At 37.8% G+C, this 14,428-nt stretch overlaps 1 protein-coding gene across 2 annotated transcripts in view; it reads left to right on the top strand.

Moving 5' to 3' along the window:
- BCAT1 (branched chain amino acid transaminase 1) overlaps nucleotides 1-14,428 on the top strand; it is a 66,967-nt gene that overhangs the window by 10,269 nt on the left and 42,270 nt on the right. For both annotated transcript variants that reach the window (XM_074826375.1, XM_074826376.1), the window contains exon 2: nucleotides 7,324-7,395. In XM_074826375.1, the coding sequence (XP_074682476.1) occupies nucleotides 7,324-7,395 (72 nt within the window). The remainder of the gene's footprint in view (nucleotides 1-7,323; nucleotides 7,396-14,428) is intronic.

Here is a 14,428-nt window from a genome sequence, read left to right on the forward strand (position 1 = left end):
GAATATTTCCATTTCTTTGTTCTCTGTTTTAAGGTTTTTAGGTTTTTCTAACCAATAAATTGTGCTCATATGTTCTGGATTGTCTTTTACTTAAACATAATAAAAACAGTGATCCTTGTTTTAAGAGGATCATATTTCAGTTTTATTCAAAGTATTTAAATTAGTTTAGATTAAACCAAATAAACTGCTCAAGCCAGAACATAAGTGCCTGCACAGTCTTTTGGACTAATTTAATGATCATGTATTTAAATTTGACCTTACTTTACACAATGCAGCTTTCTTAGATGAAGAAACTCTTGTATGTTCTAAGCCCTGATGCATTCACTCTGATGAAAAATTATCATTAAATAACATGGAAGAATTCTTTTTCTGCTATGCTAGTTGCCTTATATTTTTCTTTATTGTATACTGTTATTACACTGCCTCACTGTTTAACCAATGTTAGTGTCAGCTCAAGGTTGAACAAGAAGCCACAGTAAGGTGATAATGCTCAGCTGACAAGGCATGAGGGCAGATACATGTTAGGTAAGAGTAGTCTTAAAGAAATGCATTGAAAGTGCAGAAATCAACACAAGTGAGAATTCTTGGGGAACTAAGTAAAACGCTAAGCACTGAAACTGCATATGCCAAATTGTCCTTTTTTTTTTTTTTTCCTCCCCCCAACTCTGATCTGTGCATACATTGAGGTATATTGATGGAGCTGTTCTGGGATTTATGCTGTACATATTCTTTGAATTCATTATTGAAGGCTGACAAGCCAACACATGGAGAGTGCACCAACCTAACAAACAAAGATATCTCAAAGATCTCTGTTTAGCTTGATTATTGGTTAGAAATACAATTTAAGAATTAGTCTTCTTGCTCCTCCTGTGTTGATTTTGAAAAGGGTAGATTTAAAAGAAGTTGTGTGGATAAGACGTGCCGTGCTACCATGTAAATGACCCAGCCCAGTGAATGTACTTGGTGACACTTGCATGGTAACACATACATACCTGTATGTTCACATTCACATACGTACAATACAAAGACAGTATTGAAATTATTTTATATTATGCAACTACTCCCTTGACAGCTGAGGTGAACATGCCTGGCTGTTAGATTCCATAAATGACATTCCTGAGCTCTGGAAGTCTTTCATAAATGTCATTAAGTAAATAACTTTTTAGTTGATATTAAAAATAGTATTATATGACTCAGTCCTACAGCAATGTTCAATTTCTCAGTCTGACAGTGGGTGTTTGTTTGGGGTTTTTTTAAAGCTATGAACATCATTACTGTTTTTTTTCCCACAAATTTGTGTTTTATGTGGTGTGGCTGCCAAATCATATTAACATTTCCTAGGGGCAGATAAAAACTGTTTTGAAGTCATGGAAGTGTTTTATATGACTGTAGCAATACACAGAATATGTGACATTTGTTCACATTGGACTCTCTTTTATACCTGAAACAGAAAGGCAACTCTGATTTGTATGGCTTTGAATGCCGAAGTACCTGTCATCACACACCTGATTTGGCTCACCTGTAGGCAGTACCATAGCATAAGTCATGTATTGAATTTATTGATCTGCTAGATTCCTGGAATCTGATAAGTATTCTAATTTCACTATCCTTACAGTGTAAATTAGAGCATGAAATATTCATTAGACAGTAGCCAGAAGCAAGTACGGGAAAAAGCAGTAAGACACTGTTTTACCTTGGAGAAATGTCTCAGAAAGAATTTTCTTCATTGACAACTGTTTCTCATATGACTTCTGACTGAGAGGAAACTCCCATTCCATCTTTGCTGGGATCTGATGACTGCTACAATATAGTCTTGGGTTTAATTTTCTCTGCGTAGCAGGAGATGGGCTTGCCTTGGTAAAGGGAACTACATGCAGTCGTAGCTGTGTATCTGTGGCTTATTTGCTTCTTTAGGTTCTTGTCCCTGTGAATAGCCAACGCCTGCCAACAAAGCACTGTCTACAGTCCTTTTGTGGGCATAAAACTGGATTTTCAGATGTTCTCTATCACTGGTGGTACTCTAACTAGGGCACTGGTGCTGTTGATGAAATTCTCACTTAGAGTGAAGACATCAGAGCTGTCTGTGGGCTGACTTGCATAAGCACGTGAGCACTGGTGAAAACAAAAAGATGACTAAGGATTTTGTGAAACTGCAGATCTTGAGTTGTTCTGAGAAGCGACAAATATGATTTGCTCGCTGAAAGTGTGAACTCCGTAGAAATTATTTGCAATTTATTTCTTTACTCCTGCCTTCCACTAGGGAAAGTTTTCTGTTCCTCAGTGATGAGAAGAGTTATCAAACAACAGGGAAAATTAAGTGAGCACAGAACTGATTAAAGAATTAGATTTCTTTGAAAAAGGGTGACAAAGTACATGGCATATAGAGGTAACTGCAAATTTTTTTTGAGAACAGGTGCCGGTTTTTAAAATTAAATAATGTCATACAATGTAGGTTAAAGAAATGCAGTTTGCAGCTTACATTTACAGCGATGAGGCTTCTGATAATCTTCAGTTCCTATTTCATAACTGAGGATGAGCCTATGGGATAATGGGGTAGCTAAAATCTAAGAACAGCATTTTGACAAAGTACCTGGTAGAATTGCAGAACAGATAATCCCAAGCAAGAACAAAGACATTGGTGTTACCACTGGGTCTCAAAAGTCACCAAGTGTGAGGGCACAGGAAAAACTAAGGCAGATTTTTGTAGTGTAGGCAGTCTAGGGAGTTTAGGGAGGAGATGGGCTTATTTTTGTAACAGAAGGTAATTTCAGCTAAAGAACAAGTGATCTGACTGCATAGAAGAGGTAGATTCTCTGTTTTGAAGAAGCTGTGAGATACAGGAAGATACCCTAAAAGATGAGCATAACCAGAGGGATGGCAAAATGGTAATAGTGAAGTTGATTGGGTGCACTTGCAGGTCAATACTTTGGCTACAAGATTTCATGCCTGTAACAGAATAGCAGTCAGAGAAGGTGTGCCAAAGGCAGCGGGGAAAGCCAAGAACATCCTGTTGCTAAAAGATGTTGAAAATACATATGTCTTATGCAGTCTGAGGACCAAATGTATGAATTGAATATTCAGGTTTGGGAAAGCTCTAGCAGAAGTGCAGGTGAAAGCTATTAAGTATAAAATTTCCAAAAGTGCTGGTAAGTATATGTTCTGCTGATCGAGGATGCCAATTAAACTCAGATACCAGAGTGAAAAGAGTAGGCTTATTTTACTGTTAATAATTAAAGGATATAACTAAGTACTACAGAAAATTAAGCAGTAAGAAAAATATAGAATAGTACACCTAATTATTACTACATAGAGTTAAGCAAGGCAATACACCTAATCATTACTACATGATGGGAAGAACAGTGATTAAGAAAGATACATCACCACTTGCATACGTTACCAACATCCAGATCCACAGTCGCTGGGGAGCCCTGGTTGCAGCGAGGATTTGGAGAACCTTTCCATGCAAGTGGGAAGTCCTACACAATGCATCCATCCATAGATAAGGCATCCAAAGTCATGGCAAGAGGGTCCAGCCTTATATACCAAAAATCATCAAGCCAGAATAACTTGCACCTTTGTTTTGAGCAGAAACATCTGGTTTCATCCTCCTGTTGGATTCCATTGAAAGCCTGGCCAGGGCTCGGGGGGAAAGAACCAAGGGAGTTTCTAACAAGGCCAAACACTTGGGTTCTCAGCCTTGAACAAGGCGAAGCAAGGGAGGTTGGATACACATTCTCACAGCTTTTCATCCTCACTACTGATTATATTCTGTCTAAGGTACATCTTTCACTAGTGAGCATACATATTAATGATACTAATAATGCTAATGGTAATACAGATTTTACTAATTAACAGATACTAATAATGGATAATGTTTAGGTTTGAGGTTCATCTAGAGGTCAACTTTGTTTCAGGGCCTATTATTCAGGCCCTAGCATTACAGTGTTATACACACAATGGTCCTTCACATTTTTTGAGGACACTAACCTCTCTAAGGCTTACTTCTTCTTTATATAAGAGTTAGATTGGAAGTAAGTACTAGTGTGAGGGAGCACTATTATCCAACTGAGTATATTGTGATTACTTTTGTAAATGCTAAAGGATTTGCAATGATTATTATATCATTGAGATCTTCTATAAAAGTAAAGACAGAATTACTCAACACTAGGTCTTTATTTTAGTAATGTTTCTCAGTGATGCAATGACGTATGAAACCTATCTTTTAACAAAATTTAATCTAACATGATTTTTACACTTTTTTTCTCATACGGGCTTTACTGTAATGGCAAAATCAATGTGAAATTTCAGTATTTTTGAAGGAAAAATGTGAGATACTATCCTATTTCCAACTTAGAAAAAGCAGTTACATATACCATAAAGAAAATGTTAGCTCTACACCACAATGTAGGAAATACTGTCATGCTTGTGTAATTGCATAGCAACTTGATACAGACTTGAGTCACTTTTGAGGAGACATTGACCCAGTGGCTCAAATGTATTTTTAGAATAACATCAGTGTTTTAATGGATGGAGTTTTAAATCTACCATGCTACTAAACACAAAGGGCAAATTTATGCTTGGCATATCTCCCTTGGCAATGTTGGCACTAAACTAGGGAGTAATTTTCCCTATTACATTAAACAACATGTTTCAGATTTAAAAGCCATGGAGTCATTAAAATATGACTCCATCAATTAGAAAGTAATTGTGGTATGCCTTTCTAGTGCTGAGGGATTAACTCAATCTCAGTGCGGTTAACAAAGGCAGTTAGCTACTTGCCTTAAATATGAGTTAAATCTGTAAAACATAATGACTTCATGGAGAACAGGATTGGCCCCATGGCATATGCCCAAAAAATGGGCTGTTGACTTCACTGAATTCAGTGGGAACCTTGAACTGAAGGGCAACAGGATCAAGCCCCTAGGGACTGTTCCTGTAGGTGTTCCACACTCCAAATTCACACACAAGTTTTGTATCTTTTTAAAGATCGTGAAAGAGAATATCAAACTGTATCCAGCTTCAGTCCGCTCTGTGTTGATGCCAACACTTGTTTTAGGGCAACTTCATAAAGCAGAGATGGGAAGAAGCTGAAGCATAATGGTTGAATTTTGTCAGTATTTGCCGTCATCAGTAATGACTATTAGAAAAATCCAACTTTGCATACTAGATATTAGACAAAAACCAGCAATGGAGCTGGAGATGCTTGAGAAATTCTTGTTCCACAGTTGGCAGTTACCATCCTGTTCGCTGGTAACCATCACGCTCTACATCCTAATTCACTGCAGTGAAGAGAAACATCAGTTGTCTTAATTCATCTGCAGAATACTTAACCATTATAAACTGATGGTGTCATGAAGGCCTTCTGGGATTTTACCACTGAATTTGGAAGTATTTGAAGAATTACAGGGAAAGCAAGCACCTATATTATACAGTGTTTAGTTCAGACTGTCCCTCAGTTTGCGTAACATATTAGTCCTGCTAGAGTATGACACTGAGTGCCATTGAACACTACCAAAAAGACTTGTCTTTCTGGAGTAAAAACACCCTAAGCTTTAACATATTTTTAATAAGGTTTTAAGGTAAAGCATATTAGCACATTGTAAAGAGATCTGTGATTTCTCTTGGCAAATCCTCCTTTAGTTGCCAGGAAGAAGCCTGTAGCAGTGATTGCATGTCTCAGTTAGAAAAAGGAGAGGAACGAAAGGGTTAAAGCTGATGGTGAGAAAAGGCTGGAGGGATGTTAAGGCCTCCTTGGGGCTTTGGAGGGGAGGGGAAGTGAGAACTGCTGTGTCTGGGAGTTTGTTTTTTCTTTTGTTGGTAGCAAGTTTACTAACTGTTAAAGGTCTACTGAAGATACCACTTCCCCCTCCTCCTCAACCATATCCTAGAGATCTGCAAAAAGTAAAAAAATCATGTAATTTGCCTTGTGTGTGTGTGTCATGTTTCAGAGCCCGTGAACCATGCAGCCCCAGTCCTGGCCCCACACATTGGTGGTTGCTGCAGGACTGTGGTGGCTTGTGTCTCCCTGGCACTGCCATCCACCCTGTACACAGCCCTCCTTGGAGGGTGACAGCTGCTCCCTGGCTAAGAGCTTGGGGCAGGGACCTCACAGGTCTGACCATGAAGGGCTTCCTGTGCACCTCTTTCCTTCAGGGGGCTATAAATTTGATCTGTGGCCTTCCCACCCAAGATGCAGCAAGGCTGAAGGGTGGCAGGGTGAGAAGCAGCCACAGAGTGGTGGAGCTGCCAGTGCAGGCTCCTACTAGAGCTTTTCCCTTTTAGGGCTGAAAGCCTCTTTCCTCTCAGCCCTGGCAACAACATCCCTTAATGCCTCTGTCTTTCCTTCACCCCCTTAGACAGCCCTTCTGACCAGCCTGACTGTTCCCCCATACCCAGCCATCCCTGGCCTCATCTCAGCAGCTAGCCATTCCCCCTGCCATCCCCTCCATCTTGCCAGTTGTGCTTCCCTTAAGCACATAAGGGGCTTCCTTCTCCCAAACCTCTGCTCTCACTTCACCTTTCCAGCTATCCCTTAAAGGCTGCTTGGAAACAAGAAATGCTGTCAGGGCTGTATTTGTTGTCTTCACTCTATTCCGTTGGGTGTGATATGCAGGAGGGTCCACAAAGATGCTAGCCTGATGCTGTGGAAACTGGGGGTCTAGCTTTTAGGTGGATGGCTTACACCTCTCTGTGTTATCCCTCTGTTGCTGAACAGAAGGATGCCTAGAACTATCACTCCTTTTGGTTCCTTTCTAGCATGCTCAGTGGCAGAACCCTTAAGTTCAACACAGTAGACATTTCAAAATACTCTGATTATATATTTACATAGGTGGGCATTCCTTATTACTGTCTTCATTTAATGAAGGATTTAACAAAATCAATTCTTTCCCTTTTACTTCCATTCTGCCTAGTCAGGTTTCTCTGAGAAAAGGCAAAAGCAAATCTGTTAGGTGGATGCTTTAGTAGAGAAACTGGGATCTGATGGAACTGTGTAGAAAACACAGTTTATTTATTCAGCCTAGAATGAAAGACTTGTGATGCTGTCCATACCATTCCACATTTCAGAGCAATGATCTAATTCAAGACGCTGTCTCTCCTATAAAGCCCTGAAATATAGTTGTGCAAAATAATGCAACTGAAGTAAACCAGAAACCCTGGAAGGTGAAAAGTTGTGCTAAGAAACTACCAAAAAGTTCTTGCTAATATATTTAGTGATGATGATCATTCAATACAATCTGTCCCTTAAAAGAATTAACTGAATGTGTATCAACTTTTCTGCAATGTGCATAGAATATGATTTTTTTCTGGTTTTACTTCTTCTAGGGCTGTCAGAATGAGTGCACGGCTGGAGGATGTTCAGGAGAAACAGCAAAGCACATGACTGAATCTTTCAAGGTATGTTGTTTGTTAAAAGATGAGTGTCTGAAGCATTTCAGTAGATGGTGCCAGACAGCATCTGTAACACGGTAGAGATTGTTGTGCAGGGGTTCATAGCTACTGACACACTTGAACGTAGTAATTCTGTAAATAATTCTGTAAATTGCATTTGCTGAAAATTTTTTCAATGTAGAAATTAAGAATGTTACAAGAAGAACTTTATTATTGTTCCAGGTACTAGCTAAAATGTTAGTAGCAAAAATTAAAATGGTATAGGTGATTTTATTTTTAACTCTTATCTGTTCCAAAAGCAATAGAAATAAAGATTGATTTCCCCCATTAAGGTTTTTTCCAAACAAAATCTATGTAACACTCCATTATTTGTTAAACTTCGGCACTATGAATGGTGTTCAAAACCAGATTTTTCCATCTGGTCTCAAAGTTGCAGAGCTAAGGATCTCGGGAGGTCTCCAAAGCACACCACAGCTCTGGCACATTATCAGCACTCAACAAGCAAACCGAGCTATGATAATAAGGAATGCCTAGCAGCTGCCAGGAACTGACATGAAATTGAATCCCTCTTTTTTTCATTTTAATCTTATGCTTAGAACTGAGCTCAGTTAAGATATCACTCTTCCTCTGCCTCCTTCCTGAATGCAGTGCTAGTAACTAAGAGCTCATTTTAAACACTGTATGGACATAGATGTCAACTTTTAACTTTCTGTTGGAATTGTAAAGCCCATCAGCATGTGCTCCTTTTGAATTTTACCTTCTGTTCTCATTCCCTTTTTTTCTGCCCATCTTTTAGACTTCTTTTGCCTTTATTCCTTATGTCACACATCTGTAATTCTTTCTCCCCCTCTATTTCCCTGTTCTGCAATCTTTAAAAAGCCTCATCTATATTTTGCAGATGTTTAAAAGTAGTACCCAGAAAAAGATGACCTCACTTGTGCTTTTTCAGCAGTTTCCTTCCTGTTATTGTGGACTATTGTCAGCAGTACATGAGATGAAATTAGTTATACACTTTGTAACTGTCATGTTCTTCCTGATTTTTTTGGGCAGTGTCACTGCTGTGCAGTCTTCTGAACTATGCTTAAGTGGTTATTTCCCTTTTAGTTGGCACACTTTAGCCAGAATCAGAAAATAAATGGTGCAGATAAGATTTATTCTGATGCTGGTCTCATTGAAAACTGCAAAGAATTCTTGAAAGTCCATGACTACAGAATTTTGCCATGTAGCAACATGCCATTTAATTTCTTTTTCCCCATTCTCAGCCCTTCCCAGTTCTCTTCCTCATTTCTTTGCATTGTATCTCTGGCAATTCTGCCCAAGAAGGAATATTTAGGATCAGCCAGAAGGTCTGATATGGAAAGTGTTGAAAAAAACAGTTTTGAAACCTCAAGACTTCACAAGTATAGAGTGCAGAGTTTATTCACCTTTAATAAATAGGCATGATAGATTTCAGTAGATTCATTCAGTAAAGTGTGCTAGTGTATTTGAAAACAGAGAGAAGACTCTTGTGTAACTGCACTGTACTGTTTCATTCCACTCATTGACATAGTCCGGAAGGAAGAGAGACAGAGTGGCAACAAACTTTGTTAGTGTTTGGGTCATAGGTGAACTGGGCATAAACTAAAGCAGACTTAAGGCAGATTTAAATATACCAGCAGTCAAGCAGGTGCCTTACAAAAGCTCCAAATATTGGGTGGCACAAAGTTGGATTTAATAGAGTTTTCTTTCTATTGATACTTGTATGTCAGCCAGAATGACAAATTATTGTAGTGGAGAGTCTGTGTGAGGGTAAAAATGTATTAGCAGGTGGGACAGATGGTCGTAAAGGGAATAATACTAGAAAAAACAGCTGGCTCAGGCTGACATCTACTTTGTAAGTCCATTCCTGCCTTATGGCTCTGTTTCTGAAGATTAGCTGCAGTCACCAGTAAGGGTTACATCTTTTTTTTTTTTTTAGAAAACATTGTACTGTGGGGGTTGTGTGTATGAAAGTTATGATAGGAATACAAGTACTGATTGCAGTGTCATGCATTATAATAATTATTTGCAGTCTCTTTAACCTCATTGTCAAAATAAAAAGAAAAACTTTATAAATTAAGGAAAAAATAACACCAAACACTGACAAATAAAATAACCTGGATTCATTCTAGGGAACTTCACAAACATTTCTATGCAAGACAGTGATGGTTACAACTTCAGAAATTATAGCTAGTAATATTTCAAAGGAATCAAGTTCACCCATGGGACTGACTGTGCTGAAGAAAGCTGCAATTTTGTGCCAGTAACCTAAGTAATCCAAGATTGTGGGAATGTAGAAAACAGGGTATGGTTTTGTTTTATGCTTACATAAAACATATTGTTTAAAGTGGATGATGCCCAATATTTGAATGCCAGATTAGCCCTCTGAAGACATTTCTTTTTAGAATGCAGTGCTGTGTTTTTCAGGTAGTGTGAGCTGCTTTGAATTTTACTGCAATTTCTGCCTGACTTGGAAAGATGGACCCAGAGACTCCCTATACACCAGGAGTGAAGGAAGGAATGAATGCTACATACAGCTTTTCTAGCAAGCAGTAAGCCCCTCTGCTGGCTGCTCTCTGTTTTTGATTCTCATGGGCTCCTTTTAAGTCAGTAGGTCAGAACTGGCACTTTGTTCATTTTAACTGCTACTGAACTACCTTAATTTGACTCACATTTGCAGTTAAAAATCTCATCCTGACAGGTCTCTCTGATTTATAAGATACTTAATGTATCCCATTTAGAGTTGACACATGACCAGTGATCTTGGAACAGATAAGAAACATGTAAGGAAATAGTGATTATGCTAGAATTTCCTGTATTGTAGAAAATGTCAAATCTCCAGGATTTAACTAGCCAGCTCCTTCCACTAGAGTGAAATCTTCCTCTCTCCCCCAACTGTGGTATACACACATATTTATTTATTTAACTAACTTGCTGTGGTTTGTGACCATAACCTAAGAAGTTATACTTGTAGTTTTTGACTGTTGTCAGCATTGGATCTCTAGGAGGGGAGTATGAAACCAGTAATGGAAAGTGCAGTCATCCTCTGTACCACTGAATGTATTTCAGAATGTTGAGTCACGAAATGCACAAATCTGGTTTTGCTCTTACACATGGGTTTTTTTGCATTCAGTAATACCATGAAATAGCAGGCAGTTATGTCTAAGGCACTTAATGTTTCTGATTAAAAATCTGGTCATTTCTTTAATGCATTCATTCTGCTTATTGTACTGTCACAAGACAGAATGAATGTTGTCTGGATAATGTAGCGGTCTGTTTCCATCTGTAACTCTAATTTGGTTTCTTTTAATGTGTGTATTAGCTCTTACTTTGAATTCATAATACTTGGCTTTCATAAACTAAAGGCATCTATGTTTGCCTTTATTTTTCCTCATGTTATCAATCCATATCCAGAAAGATGATTTTAGTTTTCATGTAACACATTTTCTCTTTGAGACTGATACATGAAACACTTTAAGAAGGTATTGCCTATTCCTGTTGTGTTTCTCTGTATTTTAATAATCTGAAGCTATGTAGAATTAGTTGGGCATCTTATTGGTGCAAAGTTCAGTTCTTTTGTTTTAGTTTTTAATAGCTTATTTAGTGTACCAAATGGTGCAAAACCTTCTAGGGAACACTGACTAGTCTCCTATGTCAAATAAAGCAGCTGGGATTAACAGGCAAATCTGGATTGACTTTCTAATATGAAGACTTGTGGTAGTGGAATGAAAAATGTTTAAGTGGAGCTTCTGTATCTGAATGGCTCCTTGTGTTACTCTAAATAATTGTGAGTGTTCCTGCAGTCTTCTGCAGACATACCCAACCTTCCCAGCCTCTGAGCCAGTGGGATGTGAGCCCACAGCAGACTGGAAGCTATATAGGCAGGTTAGTGCAGTGCTGTGCTCAAACTAATAATCCCTGTTGAGATCTTGGACTTGCTAGACTGAATACAGTGCTATGCTAATATGTTTGCATGGCCTTCAGTTTGAAGCTAGCTCGCGTCTAGCTGTGTGAGATTCTAGATACAGTGAATTTTCTGTAATGATGTATGTTTTAGTATTTGTTTCCTGCATCGCTATAATGTTTTAGAGTCCAAACTGTGAACTAGCTGGCATTGTGCTAGGTATTGTACAAATTAGAATGTAAAGATTATTTCCGCAGTATAGGTATAACAACCTATAAGAATAAGAAATAAACAACCGAAATCTCTGACAGTGTTTCCACAGAATCTAAAGCTGTAATATATTTTACCTCTGGATGAAGTATGAAGAGACTGAAATTTTGTTTCCAATGCAGGCATTTGTGGTTCAAACTGAGAGATTGTCAATGAAAGTTTTACAGACGTTGATCTTGTTCTTGAAGGCCTCTTCATACAAATGTAATTGTTCCTTGTAATAGGACCTTTAGTTGCCTGTTTTAAAACATGTAGCCTTTGCATGAAATGACTGAACATGGTTGGCTCTATGCAAAACATACTGTGTTGATTTCAATTCTCTGCCTTGTTTCACATTCTTAACAAATAATGTAATAGCATTAAAAATAAAGAACGGGTCTATATCTTACCCTGGAAACAATAAAATTATATATAAGGTAGTATTACAGGAGTAATCTATGCAGTTAAGATGTAGGTTAGATGTTATTGCAGTATGCAGCATTTCTTGTTATATAGTGTATGTTAGAGTTGGAAAAATTCCTTTTTTCTGTGGAGAAATATATACCTATTTTCAAAACAGTTTTTCAAAAGCAAACATGACTAATTATTGCATTTTCCATGTTTACATTAATGAAACAACATTACTGTAATTCATTACCATGTTTATACTAATGAAACTCAAGTGCGTCTATAATTTCTGTCAAATATAGTGGGATATAGGATTAATTACTCTGGGAATTGGGAGAGGGACCAATCCATTTTGAGATATTAGGCAGTTTTAAGATTTATTTTAGAAAACTATTTTATGTGTGAAAAGGTTGTTGACAGAGATAAAGAATAAACAATTCTCCAACCCCCTTTTTTTAAAGAAGAAAATTGTGTCTTCACCAAATTTTCTTTCTTCCCCTCCAATGCAAAGATTAAAAACATATAAAATACAGAATAGTCTAATTTTTTGAAACATCTTTTTAAAGTCTGAACTAATTGACTGTATCACATTGGCACAACATTAGCGTGACATGGTGAAAGTCCCAGTCCTTGAAGAGTTTAGGAAATATATAGCACTTTTCTTGTGTTTTCATTTTATATGAGCAGTAAGTAAAGTTTCTGACATGCTCAGAGCATCTGGATCAAGGGAACACTGAAATATTTTTGGAATGAGGACATATATGAATTATATATTATGTGAATTCCCACATTATGTACAAGGCGAAAAAATATAAAGCAGTTTACATGGTTTATATGTTTTCACATCTCTGTCTATTCAACTTGTTCTCAATTTGTCATTTTCTACTGACATCGATAAATTATTTGCCTGCCAAATCATATGGGCACTCAGTGAGGCTTTTTGTCATGTTACAGCTGTTGATTCTTTTGTGGTTTTGGGGTTAGGAGAGGTGTTAGGAGAATGCCCTGCATTTCCATTTTAAATTCTGTATTAGACCCCATTTTAAATTTCATTTGATCAAATAGAACATTTTCCTTTATGTTCATGTGAAGTTGTATGGGAAAAAATTTATTACAGAAATTTACCAATATCTTGATGTCTTGATGAGCAGTAGCTCCCCAAAATGTGTATATAAGAAAGCTGCTTTTATACAGACTGTCTTGAAGCAGTAAAAGAAAGACAGCCAATTGGTTATCTCTATGTATGTGTGTGTATAATGTTACACAATAAGGCATCTCCAAATATTTTGTGTCTTAGAACTATAGGCCATCTGGTCCATCCTCCCACTAGAAGTGGGACTCTAATCAGCACCAGACCAGGTCAGCTGTGGCTTTGTCTGTTGAATGCAGTGCTGAGCTACTGTCTTTAAGAAAATATTTTTTTTCTGGTGTCCAGTCTGAACCTCCTAAACTGAAACTGTGTCAGTTACCATTTGGTAGGTCATCTCCATATCATTTCCATGGAAGTACATAGCTGTAGCCACTGTTAGATCAGGATACTGAGGTAGAGGCCAATTCCGTTGTTGTCATAACAGTATTTAGCATTTGTGCACTGGGTATTGCTTCAGAAAAGGTCATTCTGATTTTATCTTGAATTCAGCTGAATCTATTCACTCCAGCTTTTCATCAATGGCAATAAAATGATTTGCTTTTTGTCATATGTTGAGTCAAAAAAGGATTGGTGATTAATAATATTATTAGATTGCAGTGCCTTAATATCAGTTTGTTATGTCCCCTAGCAGGGTATGTATATGCTGCAGAATTACTTAAGGTGATTTACAGTCAAATCTATTCCCTCATCTTCACCTGCCAAGAGGGAATCCAGCTACAGCACAGCGAAGATTGAGTGGTTTCTTGGTATTCTGCATCCACACAGGCATTGCACAAACTCTTTTGAATAGTACTAATAATAGCTGGACAAAACCGACTTACATATCTGTGGCTTTCATTCCAGTTATTAGGAAAGTATGTGTCTAGGTCACAGTAATGATCAACACACAGTGAACTGTCGTGGTTTAACCCCAGCGGCAACTAAGTGCCACACAGCCACTTGCTCATTACCCCCACCCAGTAGGATGGGGGAGAGAATTTAAAAAAAAAAACCAACAACTTGTGGGTTGAGATAAAGACAGTTTAATAGGACAGAAAAGGAAGAAAATTATAATAATTATAATAATAATTTAAAAATTACAATAGTAATAATAGAAGAATTAGAATATACAAAACAAGTGGTGCACAATGCAATTGCAAACCACTCGCTGACTGATGTCCAGTCAGTTCCTGAGCAGTGATCTGCCCCCCCCAGACAACTCCCCACAGTTTATATACTGGGCATGACATCATATGGTATGGAATATCCCTTTGGTCAGTTTGTGTCAGCTGTCCTGGCTGTATCCCCTCCCAAATTCTTGTGCCTCTCCA

The sequence above is a fragment of the Strix aluco genome, chromosome 5, assembly GCF_031877795.1.
Source record: "Strix aluco isolate bStrAlu1 chromosome 5, bStrAlu1.hap1, whole genome shotgun sequence".
Classification (NCBI taxonomy): domain Eukaryota; kingdom Metazoa; phylum Chordata; class Aves; order Strigiformes; family Strigidae; genus Strix; species Strix aluco.